The sequence below is a fragment of the Heterodontus francisci genome, chromosome 13, assembly GCF_036365525.1.
Source record: "Heterodontus francisci isolate sHetFra1 chromosome 13, sHetFra1.hap1, whole genome shotgun sequence".
NCBI classification, from domain to species: domain Eukaryota; kingdom Metazoa; phylum Chordata; class Chondrichthyes; order Heterodontiformes; family Heterodontidae; genus Heterodontus; species Heterodontus francisci.
In genome coordinates, this window is record NC_090383.1 from 86,108,312 (window position 1) to 86,127,764 (window position 19,453).

General features: G+C 40.4%; 1 protein-coding gene across 1 annotated transcript; it reads right to left on the minus strand.

The window, feature by feature from the left end:
• Positions 1-11,796: 11,796 nt before the first annotated feature.
• prph2a (peripherin 2a (retinal degeneration, slow)) lies at positions 11,797-17,440 on the minus strand. Its single transcript, XM_068045132.1, has 3 exons — positions 16,860-17,440; positions 16,394-16,640; positions 11,797-12,044 (listed from the first exon to the last, which is right to left on the minus strand). The coding sequence occupies exons 1-3, from the start codon at positions 17,438-17,440 to the stop codon at positions 11,814-11,816; spliced, it is 1,059 nt and encodes a 352-aa protein (XP_067901233.1). The 3' UTR covers positions 11,797-11,813.
• Positions 17,441-19,453: the final 2,013 nt, after the last annotated feature.

Consider the following 19,453-nt stretch of genomic DNA (forward strand, 5'->3'; position numbering starts at 1 on the left):
CCGCAGGGACATTTAGAAAATCAGTTGGCAGGTCATCCTAGTTTCCTCTCCACACGGTTTAGGTTTGCCAACTCTTGTTTGACATAATCCTGGAGGCTTGATCAGGTGGCGTCTATTTGTATGACATCTGATCACATGACACTTGTCCACCATTTGCAAATGTTATTGTAAAAATTGGATCTTTTGCAGTTGCCTATGCCCGTGGTTTTGTACCAGTTGTATTAGGAACAAGGGTAGGCCTAGCTCTAATTTTAAGATTGTTTCCTTGTTCTAGATTTCTTCACCAAAGGAACTAATTTCGTTGCATCTACCCTATCAAATCCTTTAATCATTCTAACCCCTCGATGAGCCCACCCCTCAACTTTCTAAACTCAGAAATGCAAGCCAAGTTTATGCAACAGGATCTCACAATTTAACCCTTTAAGCCCTGGTAGTATGCTGAAACTGCTGCGTCCTCGACAAGGCAAACATATTTTTCCAGAAGTTTGACACCCAAAACTGAATACAGTGCTCTAGAATGGCCGCTGAAGAATGAGAACCAGAAGGCTGCCAGCGAGCAGGCAAAGCAAGTGCACATGTTTGAAGCTCTAATGATCTGGGAAAGAGTTATTGGGAGACATGGAGACAAAGCTCCAGGAGGAAATGTATGTACATCTCTCTGGAATTCCGAAGGAACACGAAAGTTGACATGACCAATCAATATTGATGTAATCAGAAGAGAGGAGAGGATGTAATAGAGAATGGGAGGTTGAGGTGAGGCAGAGGCCTTTTTGTTGGATGCATTCAAGGATTGTGTCAGATGTCCCACTGAGAAATTGGAGGGAGATGAGAAAGAAGTGAGAGGACATGGAATTGTGCCTGAGGGGAGATTTGCATGTGGGGAAGGGGAGAAGCAGCAGAGGCAATTGATTAGGTTGTTTTAATCTTACTGATTAAGGAATCCATAAACTCTTTGCATTTGTTGGAGGTGAGGCTGGAAGCAGCAGAGGAGAGGGATTAAGGAGACAGTTGGTAGTGGAGAAGAGAAGTTATCTTTGCTTTCCAGGAAAGTCGTGGAGAAGTGGACAGTTTTCAGAGGTGAGTGAGGCTTGATATGTGTACCTAGTGTATTGTAGCCAAATTTGTGGATGATACAAAGACAGATAAAGCAAGTTGTGAGGAAGACACAAAGGGCTGAATTTTACCTGCCAATCGACGTTGTGGCGGGGGGAGCCGCCGTGATCCACGAAGGCCCTGCCGCAGATTACCGCTGGTGGCGAGGCCTCAGTGTAGCCCACCTGCCGCCTGGTGGCGGGGCCTTCATTTAAGTATTACAATTAGTTAAAATAACATACAGATGAACCTACCTGGTTCCGGTGGCCGCCACCCGCCGATATTATGGGCGCCGGCCGCAACTCGCACGCTTTCAGAACTCCAACTGAGGCAAGACGCTGGTGGGGATGGGGGAGCACTGATATTATCAGGGCGGGGGCTGGGGGAGCAGGAATAACACATCTTATTGGTTGTGGAGATGGTGGGAAGGGATTGAAGGGCAAATGTTGAGGTTGGGGGGGAAAGTTCAGGTTGGGAATAAAGTTCCTTTTGATACTGCCCCAAAAACAAACATTGTGGGGTGGGGTGGAGGGAGGGCCTCCAGTATTTAATTTTTTGGACACAATGCTGGACAATATCACTTTAAATATTAACATTTTTCCTAAGGGCTTGCAAGCCTTAAAAATGGCACCTGCGTGGTGGTGCCGGACGCCGTTGCCAGGGACGCAGTGGCTGCCCTTGATGAAGTAGAGGGGGCAGCCGTTCTGCCCCGTCCATTAAATAAGCCCCCGCATGTAATATCGCGGGGGTTTGGACGGTGCATCTGTGCGGGATGCACGCCGCCATCAGAGAGCGATGCCTCAAACTGCGGCGCACTCGTAAAATTCAGCCCAAAGTGTCTATAAGAGATATAGATCGGTTAAGTGAGTGGGCAAAAATTTGGCAGATGGAATATAATGTGGGAAAATGAGGTTGTCCACTTTTGCAGGAAGACTAGAAAAGCTGAATATTATTTACATGGAGAGAGACTACAGAATGCTGCAGTACAGAGGGACCTGGGTATCCTTGTACATGAATCACAAAATGTTAGCATGCAGGCACAGCAAGTAATTAGGAAGGCAAATGGAATGTTGGCATTTATTGCAAATGGAATGGAGTATAAAAATAGGGAACTCGGTACAACTGTGCAGGACATTGGTGAGACCACAACTAGAGTGCTGCTCTAGTTTTGGCCTCCTTACTTGAGGAGTGATATACTTGCATTGGAAGCAGTTCAGAGAAGGTTCACTAGGCTGATTCCGAGAATGAAGGGGTTGTCTTGTGAGGAAAAGTTGACCAGGTTGGACCTATATGCATTGGAGTTTAGACGAATGAGAGGTGATCTTACTGAAACACTAGATTCTGAGAGGGCTTGACAGGTTTGATGCTGAGAAGATGTTCCCCCTCATGGGGAAATCTAGAACTGGGGGCACAGTTTCAAAATAAGGGGTCTGCCTTTTAAGACCGAGATTGGGAGGAATTTCTTTGAGGGTCATTAATCTTTGGAATTTTCTTCTCCAGAGAGCAGTGGAGGCTGGATCATTGAATTTCTTCAAGGCTGAGTTAGACATCAAGGAATATGGGGGCTGGCAGGAAAGTGTAGTTAAGGCTATAATCAGATCAACCATGATCTCATTGGAGGAACAGGCTCGAAGAGCAGAATGGCCTACTCCTGCTCCCATTTCATATGATCTTAACATGTGATCTGCCAGATCTGTTGATGGATGGCGGAATCAGTTGTACATCACATACAATCTAGTATGCACCTCTTGGACTTGAGGGAGCAACAATGTGGGGTTTACTGGGGAACAAACAGAATGGAACAAAGTAAAAGGTTTACTGCAGTTAAGGGCATTAAAGGTGGTGGTGAGGGAGTGAGTTATAATTAATGGCTTTTGTGGTTCCATAAGGAGGGAAGGAATTAAAGTACATTTGTTTAATGGCGAAGAAGCATTAGAAACTTTCTGGGTTTCTGGAACCCAGCATTGAGGGAAATGAATGTATTTAATACCCAAAGTTACTTTAGGGAAATAGTTTAGCTCTTTTGGAATGAAGTAATTTTATGGTTAAATCTACTCTTCCTTAAGTTAAACTGTTGGATTCATTCAAATGAAGGAGAGTCTGAAATTGCCAACAAAATATTCTGTGTATGCTGTTGAGTAACTATTTCTTCAAATATATTTTGTGATTGGAATCTCTCAATTGTGGGGCTATTTATTATGTTTCTTAAGAATGGGAAGTTCATTCCTAAATAGTTTGGTGTTCAGTTTAAAGAATCTTTCTCTAAGTTTCACACATATAGGCTGAGATGAATAAATTGAAACTAAACCTTGTTTGTACTTTCTCAAATTTTTCCCCAGCTCCACACCTATTTTATATTCCTTTGCTTGCATCTGAAGGTGATGACTCCTGCTGAGGCATATTTCCATTGATTATGGGCATTGTTGATTTTGGGAGGCATAGGAATGGAGCCTGATTGTGTCCTCAGCTGACAGCCATGCTGGATAGCTATCAAGAGCTGGAATGTTGGCTCCCATTTCCCCTTTGCATTACGGGGACACTGAAGCCAAATAGAGAACATTTGGAAAGTTAACAGACCTGAAACATTAACTTTGTTTTCTCTCTATGCATGCTGCCTGACCTGAGTATTTCCAGCATTTTCTGTTTGTATTTTTATGAAAGAACACATACATTTGCAAAAATAATTTAGCACAGAACCTTGAATAAGCTTGACTTTTCTGATGGTGTGTACATTTAACTGCTGGGTCATTGAGAGAACCTTGGATTTACCCTCCAAAGCAGCTCCCCCAAATTGCCAGAGCACTTTTTTTTAAAGTAGCATTTAATCAGCGAAACAATTTTTAAATTACTTTTAAAGAAAATTCTAAGTAACTTTTTTTTAGAAAAATGATGATGTGGTGCTGAGACATTTCTGTTATGTGGCCTATGAAAAAATTCTTAGATTATAGCAAGCTTTATTCACAGGAGAGGAAGAGGCCATTTGGCACATCCTGCCTGTGCCAGTTCTTTGAAAGTGACATCCAGTTGGTCTACTCACCTGCTCTTTACCCATTGCGCTGCAAGATTTTCTTTAAGTATATATCAAATTGCCTTTTGAAAATTACTGCTTTCTCTACCCTTTAAGGCAGTGCATTCCAGATCATGACTGCGTAAAAAAAATTCTCTTCATCCCTCCTCTGGTTCTTTTGCGAATTATCGTAAATCAGTGTCCTCTGGTTACCTTCCCACAAGTAGAAACAGAGTAAATAAGGAGAAACTATCAAAAATCCCTCATAATTTTGAACACCTCTATTAGGTCTCTCCCCTTGACCATCCCTGCTCTAAGGAGAATAACCTTAGCATCTCTAGTTGCTCCACATAACTGAAGTCCCTTGTCCTTTACTGGCCCAGATCTGTCAAACTGTCAAGGAGTGAGCTTACTGTATTTCTATAATGCCTGTATAGCTTGCAGCTGCAATTTGTAATATCCTGAAATTTAAGATGATTATCTTATTAGCTTTTAATCCTATTTACCCCACCTTGAAGTAACATTCGAGGGCATCAGAACTCAGGTACAGAAAGTATATGAAAATTCCGTGGCATTAATAAAATGTTTTATTTTTGTGGACTGCTAATTACAGTTTATAATTAGCATAGGTTGTATTTTGTCACTAATAAAGGCATCTTTTATGTCAAAATTTTATCAGCAGTTTTTACAAAATTTCACCCTCCATCCTGGGGATTCACTTTCACTCGTATTTAATTGCATTATAAAATCCATGTTTTGTGTATTTGGAGGTATTGACCTTGTCCTTTCCAAATACTTTTCTCAGTTAGATACATAAACTTGCACTATAGACTGTAAGGCACTACAAATTTATCCACTTTGGTGTTAAGTACTTGAACAGTCTCTCCAATGTATAAAATACATGGTGTGTGTCACTGAGTTACTTATACTACAACAGTTATAGTTTTGATTCCTGGGCTGCACTGAGTTAGTTGCTCAACTGCAGTAGGATGAGAATGCTGCAACTACCCTCATTTTTTGTGCTACAAAGCAAAAACTAATTGGGCCGTTCTCACATGATCTTTCTCTATTCACCTCTGCTGAAAATACATGTGGATGCCAGTCAAGATAGGGTAAGGTTTTGCTGTGATTGTGCCAAAGATTGAATAACCTCCTAACACTCAGGATCAAGTTCACACCACAAAAATGCCATTCAGACAAAGTTTAGCAGGGCTATTGCTCCCATGGAGTTCCTTAGCATAAGTTCTCTTAAGTAGAGATAAAATTGAAGTAGTATTATTAGAAAAGCAACTTAGAGGAGAAAAGCTTTAGGGACTTGCATAGCTTCCTCATTCAGCCTTTTTGTTTTCATAGGTGCTCCTTTTGTGAGATGAAATAACCACAGTAGTTATTGTTAAAATCGTAATATATCTTCTATTCATTCTCTGGCTAGTATTTTCACAACAGAGATACAGAAAAGTGGAAAAGAAAGCTGTTGTTTAAAGATTAGTGGCTTTTTGTTGAGTTAAGCTGATCCATGAAGGATATTGAATGGATATCAGTGTTCTATTGACTATTATTGACTCAAAGGATTGGCCATGGACAAAAGGACCAACTATGAAGAGGTCCTTTTTAATCTCGCAAAGACTGCACAATTCCATCTCAGGCTGTGGTATACATGAAAAAAATGTTATTTCAGTAACTGTTAAAATTGTTCCTTTATTTTACAAGAAAAATTTATTATGGAACTCCCAATTTGTCGAGCGAAAGTTGCAGAGGCAGATCACATTGTTTTAGTCTCCCACTGAATGGATTACAGCATGTGTTAATTTCCCCTTTGTTAATGGAAACCTATTAGTTTGTTGCCTTTGTATTGTCATGGAACCATAGAAAAGTTACAGCACAGAAAGAGGCCATTCAGCCTATCGTGGCTGCACCGGCTGAAAAAACTAACCCCACAATCTAATCCCACCTTCCAGCACCTGGTCTGTAGCCTTGCAGGTTACAGCACTTCAGGTGCAGGTCCAGCTATCTTTTAAATGAGTTGAAGGTTTCTGCCTCCACCACCGTTCCTGGCAGTGAATTCCAGACACCCACCACCCTCTGGGTGACAAAGTTTTTCCTTATGTCCCCTTTTATCCTTCTACCAATCACTTTAAATCTGTGCCCCCTGGTAATTGATCTCTACGCTAGGGGAAACGTGTCCTTCCTGTCTATTCTATCTAGGACCCTCAAACTTTTTTACACCTTAATTAAGTCACCCCTCAGCCTTCTCTGTTGAAAGGAAAACAACCCTAGCCTATCCAATCTTTCCTCATGGCTGCAGTTTTCAAGTCCTGGCAACATTCTTGTAAATCTCTTCTGTACTCTCTCTCCAGAGCAATTATGTCCTTCCTGTAATGTGGTGACCAGAACTGTACACAATAATCCAGTTGTGGCCTAACCAGTGTTTTATACAGTTCCAGCATTACATCCCTGCTTTCGTATTCTATACCACGGCCAATAAAGGAAAGCATTCCATATGCCTTCTTCACTTTATCTACCTGTCCTGCCACCTTCAAGGACCTGTGGACATGCGCTCCAAGGCCTCTCACTTCCTCTGCCCCTCTCAATATCCTCCCATTTATTGTGTATCCCTTGCTTTGTTTACCCTCCCCAAATGCATTACCTCATACTTCTCCAGATTGAATTCTATTTGCCACTTGTCATGAATAAGCCTGGCTGATAAACCATTCACGAGTTATTGCTGGACCTCCATATGGAAGTAAAAACATACAAAAACAATCAGTGATCTGTTTATAGCATTCTTGGGTGTTTCCATCCACTCCTCCTCACCCCACACACTCTCTTTTTGTTGGTGTTTAATGATACTTCACTGCTCTACAGTAATATAAAAATATTTATCAAATTTGGGCCACCATAAATGTTAACAGCTCTTTTTAAAGAAAACACTAACGCCATTAAAAACATCCATTTTTTTTTTGTTGACAAAATACTATTTAGAAAAATTGATTTGACAACCAACTGTGACTGCTGTTAAGTGCAGATTATTTTAGGCAATGAAAAGAAGTGAATGTTCAAAAACTGAGTGTTTTGCAGCTTGCAAAATATGTGCATTATTTTCAGTTGTGGCATTTTTAAATTAATTACATATGCAAAATCCAGAGGTAGTATTAATTAATCTATTCTTTGTTCTCAATATATTTTCTGAATTTCTCAAATGTTATTTTCTTATGGTTCTGCCTCCATTTTAGAGCAGAAAGTATGCCTTAGTTCTCAGTTAGACTTGACCTGAGAGAGTTGATGTTCAGCCTGGGCCAAATTGGGAAAACCCATGCAATATCATTACAACTTAAATCTCTGCTACTGAAGCTAGCTGCCTATTTAATATTCATGGGAGGGCCTCTCAACATTTAACTCATTCTACCTATTTAATCTAAAATTTATTTACTAGACTATTGATATGTAGGCCAAGTTTGTTCATGTACTCGCAATCACTGCATTAAAAAAATAAAACGTGTTAAGCATTTTTGAGACGTTTTGACAATGTGATCAGATGCTACATTAATAGAAGTCTTTATCTTCAAATTAGGTGCCAATGTTCAAATACAAGCTTGCAACTATCTTGTTTTCCAGTCACACTCCCTTATTCAAAGATACCTATCTATCCTTGCTGTAAAATTAGCAGCACATACTGAACCCCCTCATGTAATGTCATGGGAAAGCATTTATGCAACAAAAAATGTAATGAAAATTAGCCATTTACTTAAAGTGCTGAGAGTTTAGTTTAGTTTAGAGATACAGCACTGAAACAGGCCCTTCGGCCCACCGAGTCTGTGCCGACCATCAATCTCCCATTTATACTAATCCTACACTAATCCTATCACATCCCCACCTGTCCCTATATATTTCCCTACCACCTACCTATACTAGGGGCAATTTATAATGGCCAATTAACCTATCAACCTGCAAGTCTTTGGCATGTGGGAGGAAACCGGAGCACCCGGAGGAAACCCACGCAGACACAGGGAGAACTTGCAAACTCCGCACAGGCAGTACCCAGAATCGAACCCAGGTCCCTGGAGCTGTGAGGCTTTGGTGCTAACCACTGCACCACTGTGAAGAGCCAGGAACAAGCCTCTCTCCTGAAAGCTTAATTTCATCTAACTTATTAGAACAGCTCCTCTTTATAGATCTTGAGTGCAAGTCTTTCACAAAATGTTAATTTATAGTATGTGCAGACATCAAGAAATGTTCGGGAAGTAATTTCCAAATCAAGAGTAGTTATTATTTGTGTATGTTTATTTTTTCTGAAAAGGATTGTGTTTTAACACTGAACTTTTCAACCCCTCAAAATATGTCACTGCTTCCAAATTAAATAAAATACAACACTTTGTTCATTTAATTTGAATATCCAGTCAGGATTCAACATCCTGAAACATAAACTCTGAAAAGCATAAAAATACTAAAACTTTTGACTCACATCCAGGAAATCTAAGATAAATGTTTGTAGCTGGCATCAATTACAGTGGCGCAGTGGTTAGCACTACAGCCTCACAGCTCCAGTGACCCGGGTTCGATTCTGGGTACTGCCTGTGTGGAGTTTGCAAGTTCTCCCTGTGACCGCGTGGGTTTTCGCCGGGTGCTCCGGTTTCCTCCCACAGCCAAAGACTTGCAAGTTGATAGGTTAATTGGCCATTATAAATTGCCCCTAGTATAGGTAGGTGGTAGGGGGATATAGGGAAGGTGGGGATGTGGTAGGAATATGGGATTAGTGTAGGATTAGTATAAATGGGTGGTTGATGGTGGGCACAGACTCGGTGGGCCGAAGGGTCTGTTTCAGTGCTGTATCTCTAAATAAATAAAAATAAATAAAAACCTTTGCACTGGGGCCTCACCATAAGAATGGGGTTCCTTGCTTTAGAAGGAACATCTGAAGAGCTGAGAAGGAGCATTTACAGTGGTCAATCTGTGCCTATTGCTAGATCGATTGAGGGGTAACGTCAATTGTAATTATAAAAATATTCATGTCCTGTACTGTCCTAATATTTTAATTGAAGCAATGTCCATCCATCACTAAGATTGAGTACTTTCCTCTGCTGAAACCCTTATCCATACTTCTGTTACCTTACAGCTCAACTTCACCATCTCATCGCTATACTAACTCTAACTTGTGAAAAATTCTAATGCCCACACTAAGTTCTGCTTGTCTATCACTGCTGTCCTCCAACTTCCAATGGCTTCCTGTTTCCCAATGCACTGAATTCAACATCCTAGTGTGGTTTTACCAATGTCTTTATGGCCTTGCCCCACATTACTTCTACAACATCTTAAACTAAGCATACTAGAATTTCAAATTCAGTACATCAGGAAACAATTGGAAATTGGAGATAGTTGGGCACAACTTAGTGTGGGCAGCAGAGTTTTGCACAAGTTAGAGTTTGTGTAGCGATTAGTTTTGCACGCTGGTGAATAAAGTTAAGCTTTAAGGTAACAGAGGTATGGATAAGTGTTTTAGCAGGAGAAAGTATTCAATCTTAGTGATGGATGGACATATCCTGAATTAGAAGATTGGGAGCCTTTAACTATGGCTTGCTGTGTATCCTCTCTCTCCTTCTAACACCTCTCACTTGGTGGTAGAGCTTCCAGACATCCAAGTGCCCAACTCAAACTCGCTCACTAAACCTCTTTTCCTTGAACGTTTGGTCAGAATGCATCTTTTTTACTGTGCTGATTCTTCCATTCACTGTTCCATCTGTTTCTTTGTGAAGTGTCTTGAGATGTTTCATTTCTCTTCAGGATATTCTGCTAGTGCAAGTGGCTGTTGCTAGTTTAGGATGGAGTTGTGGGAAAAATTTACAACAGTAGGATAATGGTTATGTTACTGGACTAGTAAATCAGTGGCCTGGACTAATGATTCGGAGACATGAGTACAAATCCCACCATGGCAGCTAAGGAATTTAAAATCATTTAATTAAAGTCTGTAATTAAAAGCTAGTAACAATGATGGTGTCCATGTAACTGCCAATTGTCATTAAAAACTCCTCTGGTACATCTGATGTCCTTCAGGGAAGGAAATCTGCTTTCTTTACTTGGTCTGGCCTATATGTGACTCCAGACCCACAGCAATGTGGTTGAACCTTGGATGCCCTCTGAAATAGCCTAGCAAGCCATTCAGTTGTCAATAGGTAGCTCAACACCATCCTCTCGAATGCAATTATGGATGCAGCAATAAATGCTAGTGTTGCCAGTCATACCCATATCCCAAGAATGAATTTTTTTTGAAGTAAAAGGAAGAATAGGAGAGACTTGGTGTTTTTAATCATTCTCGACAATTTTCTGCGGACTATTTTGAGAGAATAGAATATGGCAGTATCTGGGACAATGATTAGCCTTTCTTTTTTCTCATATTTACCTCTCATTTCTGTGTGTATTTAGATGTCATGATAAATTAGTTGTCTCTCCTTTGAAAAGAATTACCAAAGTTGATCCTATAAACTGGTGTTAAGCATACTTAGGACTTTTATCCTTGAAGCTGCTGTGGACAGTTGCCTGTCAAACTGCTAACACAGAAACATTTCAAATAATCACAAAGGGCTTTGCTTTACGAGCCTTCCTTTGAAACTGTTCCAAATTCCATTACATCTTCAAAAAGATTTCAGACTGTTTGAATTGAACTACTACACAGAAATGTTTCAGCTAGTATCTTGTAGGCAATTTAAATACATTTAGAGTTTATCCTAAATACAACTAAAATTTTGGCAGCAACAGCAAAACTATTTATAAAAATAACATTTAATGAACAAAGCATACCAAGGTTTAGTTTCAATTGGATGTGAATACAAGTAATTGCTGTACAAAATCATGAAAAATTACTCTGCTTATACACGTATTTGTCGTATAGTCAATTTGTTTTTTTAACTGCATCTCCTATCCAACTGAATAGCTGAAAACAAATGTTGATAAGACTTAACTACAGGTCAGGCAGGGATTTCCTCTTATTCATGAAGTTAATTTCAGAAAATATTGGGAAACACCATATTGACCATGTTTAAATCATATGTTTTCTGAAATCTGAGCCAACCTTCTTCATAGATTTCCCATCCATGTTGTTTGCTTTGAATAGAGAATATTTTAGTTATATCTATAAGTTGTTTTTTCACATTTATTGGATTTTGTTTTGGATTTCTAAGGTAAAGTTATTAAAATACATAATCTTAATGGACAATCTTCACTTAATGAAAAAATGTCCTTCTTTCTTGGAAGATGCTTTTAATATTGAACCCTATTTTGTAACAGCATATATACTATATAACTTCACATAGCATTTGAGCTACATTAAAGATGGCAGGAGTATTTTAAATAAGTACCATTGTTACAAATCCTCATTTCCAGATTCAGACACAATACACTGGTTATATTTACCACTTTATATTGTACAAAGCATGGAAGAAGACTCCTGCTAACTGCATAGTACATAAATAGAATTAATTTAACATAATTTAAGTTGACAATCCAGGTGTAAATAGATGGGTTACACAAATACAAAATACAGGAGAATAAAATCCTTATTAGCGTACATGCTTTATATATTATACAATAAAGGGAATTATTTATCTTTTGTATTCCATTTTCATTTCCTTCCGAGTCCAAATTGCTTTTTCTCCCTCCCTTCCCGTTCCCCCCCCCTCCCCCCCCCCCCCCACCCACCCCTCCAAGTTGTTTCTCAGTCTCTTCAGCTGACTGTGGTGACAGTCGCAGTTGTGCCCTCTTCCTTTTTCCCCTCTTCAGCAGTAGCTACCTGATTGAACTTACCCAGCTCTTTAATGCTTTCCAGCAGAGATTTAAATGTTTCCTTCAGGCCTTTCTCCATTAACCAACCCTCACTCTCACACTCTGGATCCTCAGGGTTTGCAATGCTATCCAGGGCTGTGTGCAAATATTGGACCCCAACCATCACAGCCACCTAAAATACAGGTAAAGAACATAGAGCCAGTTACTCAAATCAGCGGCTTTCACGCACAGGAAATACTATATTCAAGTATACAAATTGGTTTATTCATAGAAAGTACTCTGCCAATGAACTTTACAAATTATTATTGCTGCAAATTGAAAATGTCGCTTTTGAAATGAATTAACTCTTATTGTCGCCTCATTGCCATTTGTCTAATGGCCAACTATCCTCCTTGGGTAAGCTATGCTCTGTGATTTTTGTTGGTTCCAAGATGACATGCCTGCTGGTAGAAGAATGGAATCCTGTATTCTGATACCTGAGCCAGACATGCCCTTTGTAATTCTGGGCAATGTTGATGATTGACCAGACAGCCTGGTGGAGTAGATTTGTCACTGGGTGTTGGAATTCTCACTTGGCTCTGGATGATTCTGAAAATCGGTGCCTTAACAGGTCGTTCTGGTTGGGCATGTAGCAGGAAACTTACCAATGTTCTTTGCTGGCTTATTTATTTAGAGATACAGCACTGAAACAGGCCCTTCGGCCCACCAAGTCTGTGCCAACCATCAACCACCCATTTATATTAATCCTACATTAATCCCATATTCCTACCACATCCCCACCTTCCCTCAATTCCCCTACCACCTACCTATACTAGGGGCAATTTACAATGGCCAATTTACCTATCAACCTGCAAGTCTTTGGTTGTGGGAGGAAACCGGAGCACCCGGAGAAAACCCACGCAGTCACAGGGAGAACTTGCAAACTCCGCACAGGCAGTACCCAGAATTGAACCCGGGTCGCTGGAGCTGTGAGGCTGCTGTGCTGACCACTGCACCACCTGAAGCTAGATCAACATTAGCAGTACCTCTGAACACACTTGAGGGTTCCCTAAGGTTTTGACTGTTACTAATCTTTTCCTACATTCTCTGGATTTAGCTGAAGTGGGTATGTAGAGAGTATGCATTCCATACTGTGCAAAAAGGCTACCATTATGAGTTTATCAGTAACTTGGTTGCCGATGTCTAAGCATAGTGATGGATTTCCAGACTTGTTGGAATCCCAGATGACCAAAAAAGGCTCATTTTATATTAATCAATTGAATTTGAGTCTCTCTGTCTTGTGGAATTGATTGCTGACGTGTGAGTCTTAAGCCATTCATGCTATTTTCCATCTGGCCTCCACATAGTTGAGGGTGCACAGTCCTTTTTGTTTTATGGGTTACCCGATCCATTACAACAATGCTCTGTGTTACTGACTTGCAAAACACATTGAAGCTGTTCCGAGTGCTAATGTCCTTGTTATGGAACAATCACACTAACGGATTCAACTGGTCAAGTTCCCCGACCTGTCCACTGCTTGCAATTATGTCACAATGTGATTTTGCAGGTCTGCCCTGAACCATCCTCCAAAAGCCGGCACAGAAACCAGAAGAAGGGAACCGTATAATTACATGAGTATTGAATTTAGGTTGCTTTGGTGCCAAACTCCCTGAACCCAGAATGTAATAAATACACTGTTTTATTAACTTAGTTTATGACCATTTCTAAACTTCATGTTATAATGCATGTCAACACTGCACCAAGCTTTTCAAAATTTAGATCAAACATCTGACCCACCATGGTCTCCCCGAGGAGAAATTTCAAGCTCTGAAATGAGTAAAGAATATACACGCAACTCATCATTTCACCACATGAACATTCAGTTTTAAAAAAACTTTGTATAACTGAAGTATAGAATTCATGGCCAGGCCTCTTGAAGGATAAGTCTATTCTAGTAAATTGTTCAACATTATAAAAGTTGCTGATGTACTTAATTTACCCATTATAACTGAAGTGAATGATTGATTGGTTAGAGTCAGAATCTAGGCACAGACTTTGGTTAAGAATTTCTTCCTGCTACTCTCACTGCATCTCCCCCCACCATCCCCACCCCCCACCTCCTGCCACCACAACAACTTCCATTAAGGCACCATGACTCTCTCTCCCATTACCATTGTTCCTATTCATGATGGTACAGAAGGAGAAAATTAGGTGCAAAATGCTTAATCCAAGACTGATTCCAATTAACAGTGCTGAAGTACACAGCAAAGAAAGACTTGCATTTATATAGCACCTTTTACAACCTCTGGAAAACGCAAAGCACTTTGCAGCCAATTAAATACTGTTTGACGTGTAGTCACTTGTAATGTGGGAAACATGACAACCAGTTTGCAGACAGTGAGGTCCTACAAACAGTAATATAACAACGGCAGGTAATTGGTTTTAGTGGTTCTGGTAGAGGTCTAGATAATGGCTAGGACATGGAGAACTAATACAAAAGCAAAATACTGCGCATGCTGAAAATCAGAAATAAAAACAGAAAATGCTGGAAATACTCAGCAGGACTGGCAGCATCTGTGGAGAGAGAAACAGCTAACATTTCAAGTTGATAACATTTCATCAGAATGATTTCTGATGAAAGGTCATCAACCTGAACCATTAACTCAGTACTGCGCTGAGTTGTCAGGCTAGATTATGTCTTCAAGTCTGAGGTGGGACTTCAGGCTGGCACCACTTAAAGGTCACAAAAGCTTGAATCTATAAAGATGTAATCCATCCTAAACCAATAACTGTAGTGCAATGAATACAGGGTCAAGGTTTATTTTACTATTACATCTTAGCACTTGCTTATACTGACTAAAGGCAGGATAAACCCACCTTATCCTAGTTTAGATTACTTTATAAACATATTCCTATACCTGTTGTTTTCAAGTAGTAGAATATATGCTTAGAAACTCTGTTTTTGTAATCGACCCAATAAGATCACTCACCAAAGCACAACTGTAAATAAAATTGAATAGTTTACCTGATTACATTTAGAAAGCAGCTGGTTAAAATATTGACTAAAATACAGGATGCTTAGGGACTTTAGCCAGATCTAGAATTCACCCTGGCCCAAAAGGATATTGCACCAGCGATCTACTAAAATGTAATTAATTCAACTCCTGTATTGTTTTGGAGATGGGAGACAATAAATACCGCATATACCCCACAAATAACTCTACCTGACAACACCATTGCTTTAGCAAGTATGTTTGCTATTTGTGATGCCAACTCAGTTTTGTTTTAGTTCTTTTGCACAAAAGTATCAACAATTCATTACATAGCTGTAGATAAACAACAACTACTAATTATCAATGTGCAAATCTGGACTTGGTGCAAAAGTAATTCACAATGCTTAATGATAAAAACAGAAAATGCTGGAAATATTCAGCAGGTCAGGTAGCATCTGTGGAGAAAGGAACAGATTAAGTCTTTCTCCACAGATGCTGCCTGAGCTGAGTCTTTCCAGCATTTTCTGTTTTTATTTCAGATTTTTAGTATCCACACTGTTTCTTTTGCACAACTTATTGCTGTTGGCTGTATTTTATTAAGGGGCAGCGCAGTGGTTAGCATCACAGCTCCAGCGACCCGGGTTCAATTCCGGGTACTGCCTGTGTGGAGTTTGCAAGTTCTCCCTGTGTCTGCGTGGGTTTCCTCCGGGTGCTCCGGTTTCCTCCCACATGCCAAAGACTTGCAGGTTGGTAGGTAAATTGGCCATTAGAAATTGCCCCTAGTATAGGTAGGTGGTAGGGAAAATATAGGGACAGGTGGGGATGTGGTAGGAATATGGGATTAGTGTAGGATTAGTATAAATGGGTGGTTGATGGTTGGCACAGACTTGGTGGGCCGAAGGGCCTGTTTCAGTGCTGTATCTCTAAACTAAACTAAACATTAAATATAGTCCTGTTTGTATTAATCCTGGAGATATATTACTTATTACATTCATTGTATACAAACAATTTAACGGTTACTATCAAAGCTATGTTATCCACTTAAATCAACATGTAAAACTTTGTAAGTTCTAAACTGGTCGTTTGTAGTCTGTCCATCTGCTAATCATCAGAACAAGAAGCTTGTTTTTGCTCTTGGACTGGAGATATGTTTAAAATCTGTGCTGAATCTGAGAAGCAACATTTAATTTTTCTTCAACGTTCTGATTATAAAGCCGTATGTATACATTATATAGAGAAGGAGCCGACTTCATCTGTTACGCTGGGATGGAAAGGCAGAAGCAAAACACTAAGATACATACATTCATGTTCATTTTTCTGCCTTTTAGAAAGGGTGCTCCCCACAGAAGATTATAGTTCTGCCGTGTTAACATTCATAAAGATGCACAATAACTGTGGCTGTCCTAATTGCTGCCTGATAGACATCTTAGCAGCTAAGCAAAAACTTTTACCGTTTAATACAAGAATCATTTGACAAGAACATTCTCCCTTGTAAGGTTTACAATCCGGTTCTAGTTTTTAAGCTTGTGTTAAGAATTGGTCCTCTTACCTCTAGTATCCAAACGAATAAGACCAGTGCTCCCATTGACTGCATCATGTTAGTGTAATAGTTGAGTAGTGCTTGCTTGCAACCCCCAGTCCACAGGTTCAGCTCTTCGGTCTGGAATTCGTAGCTATAATGGGCTGAATTGTTGGTGATCTGCTGCTGGATACAGGGTCGAGGGGAGCCCGGATTGCAGCAACTGAATGGCACCCCGTCCGTCAGATACTTTCCGTCAACATTGCTCTTAACACGGCTGTAGGGGTGAGAGGTGAGAGTGTTTAGGGTTCAAAATTCAACTAGCGCAGAAGGACCGTGGCCAATGCATCTTATATCCCCATTTCGTTCCTAGTGATAAAACTCCAAATAAAAAAGACACGAGTTCAGGCTGAGTAAGATATATCTTACCTGCACATTTCAAATACACATCTCATTTCCCATCACCTCCCCGCCGCGTTGTACCTGCTCTACTTACTCTTTCACCTCCTTGGAGCTGAAGTCCAGGTATCTGTTGCTGATCCACTGGATTTCAAACCAGTCTCGGAAGCCATTGTTTCCACAGCAGCGAAACTCGATCTGAAGCTGGTCGATGGTTTTCTTCATGAAGCACCTGCCTGGAGTGTCGGTGTCTCGGTAATATTTCATCCCGTTCTTCAGCCCCTTGGCCAGAGTATCCTCCAGATAAATCTTCATCAGAAAACACAACACCACGGTGATGAAGGTCAGGAAAGTGAAAACCAAACAGGAGGCCAGGTAGAACTTGAGGAAAGATTTCCATCGGGAGTATTTAGCCGGATCGAGGGAATCATAACAAAACTTGCCTCCAAAACAGTTGATGGCGCACGCTAGGACCCCGACCAGGATCAGGGAATTGGGAACCAAGTGGCTCTCCTCATTATCCATCACCTCGCTTCGTTTCCTAAGCTCGATCTTAAGGAACAAACCCATTCCAAAGATAATGATTCCTGCCAGTACACAAAACCAGTTCAGGAGCCATAGCCCCTGCGCTAACTTGACGCGTTTCTGCACGTTGAACTTAATTTTCAGAATGACCATTTTTCTATCACTCTGAAGTCGATGTGAAGATTGGCTTTTGGATAATTCAGTAAGATTTGGGCACGGGTGCAGAAAGGGCAGGAGACAGTCCGCTTGAGATTAACTCAACCTTGTGTCCCTCCATACTGACCACCCTAAAAGCAAATCTACAAGTGATACAAGGACCCTATGGAAACTGTGCTCTTCAATGTGCCAAGCCAGAGGGGAAAAAATAGTCGGCGTCTAAACCTCGCGTTGGCGGTCCTTTCCCCAGCAAAGGAGATGGCTCTTCCAGAATCCACTAGAGAAAATCTGAGACTGCAAGACGTCACCTTAAAACCAGTAATAGGTTTTATCTCTAATCATTTAGAGAAAGCTCTGCCCCAGATGAGCGATTGAAATTAATCCGCATTGTTACCATGTAATTGCTTTGCCCTCAAGTTGTCAGTGATTGTGCCTTTACCAAGAAGTTTCATTGCATTTGAAACGTCGGGTCATGGTGTTTACTAAAAAAAAAATTAGCTGGGAATAACTGTGGATGGCGACCGTTGCATTTGGAATTTGTTTTCGATTATTTATTATAGAATTAATATTATGCTGTGTTGTCCAATCTTTATGTGCATCATGTTTACTCATGTAAAATATAATGAAAGAAAAAGCAAAAAAAAGTTTCAACTTAATAAGCTAAGTAAGCTTAAATATAGGTCATTACTCTTGCATGAACATTGAATTAAAATATAAATTGATCAACACCAGTCGAGTGCTTTTAAGGCTGTGTCCCAGATAAAGTTCTGCAGGAAACGTTATGTTTAAAGGAGTTTTATATTTGGCTAAACATTCAGCAGATGTTGACTTCTCAGACCTTGTACCTCAGATTTTTATTTTTAGTTTCCGCTCCTCTCTGTGATGCACAACAATTTGCATTTATATAGTAAGTCGTCCCAAGGCAGAGTGGAATATAATTCCACAGGAATTAACAGACAGCAGAACACTCAATATTTATATGGTGTTATCTCTCTTTCCCTCAATACAATACATAAAAATACTGCAATGAACATCACTCCCTATCTGTCTTAGGATTCTTTTAACCTCTAACCAAGCCTTATTTCCAAAGATCATGTCTTGGGCAGAGTCACTTAAAGAATTTTTGAGATTATAGGCACCAAAATCATGTAGGGCCTATCCACATCACCTACTCAACAACCCTCCCCACCATCCATTAACATACAAAGATGTCGAAATAGGCCAGTAGAATGATTACACACTGCATTAATAATACATTAGAATATGCTACTTAAATGAAACCCAACCCCTTGGTGGGGCCCTACGTTTTGCTGGAGCCCCAAGACTCCAATGTATGGTGCCATAGACCATGCATTAATCTGCCCCCGGCCTTGGGCTGAGATTGGATCTGAGGCTGCAGGCCCCAGGTGAGATGCATAGTGCCAGCCAGGTCTCTGGTAGTGAAGGACAGATATTACCTCACCTGACAAAGTAACGGACATACCCTATCTGGAAGCCTTTTACTATCTTATCCAAGCTGGTGAGCCCCAAATGGTGAATTGCCTCCCTTGTGCCAGGGTAAGGAATGTTGTAGAGTTGGTGCAGAAGTTCTTGGAGAAAGAGGGGCATTAGCTATAAGTTGTGGTTCATATCTGAAACAACTATTTAAAAAAGAATAGAATTCAGGTCTTGCAAAATGAGTTCCATAAGTTAGGAAGTAGATTAAGAAGAAGAACCTCAAAGGAGTAAAATCAAATTTTACCAGTGTCATTTACTAGACTGTACTGAATGATCTGATTTTGGGAAGGTAAATGCATTACTACAGACATCATATAGGATTGAAGAATTCAAATTCCTGGGCATTAGGACCAGCAAAGGCTGTGGACTCTGACAACATCCTGGCTGTAGTACTGAAGACTTGTGCTCCAGAACTAGCCATGCCCCTAGTCAAGCTGTTCCAGTACAGGTGCAACACTGGTCTCTACCCAACAATGTGGAAAATTGCCCAAGCATATCCTGTCCACAAAAAGC

Coding starts and splice junctions, on each gene's coding strand:
- prph2a (XM_068045132.1), bottom strand. CDS start 17,440: ATGGTCATTCTGAAAATTAAGTTCAACGTGCAGAAACGCGTCAAGTTA. Junction 16,641..16,859: donor AGCTCCAAGGAGGTGAAAGA/GTAAGTAGAGCA, acceptor TCACCCCTACAG/CCGTGTTAAGAGCAATGTTG. Junction 12,045..16,393: donor TATTCGTTTGGATACTAGAG/GTAAGAGGACCA, acceptor CCTGTATTTTAG/GTGGCTGTGATGGTTGGGGT.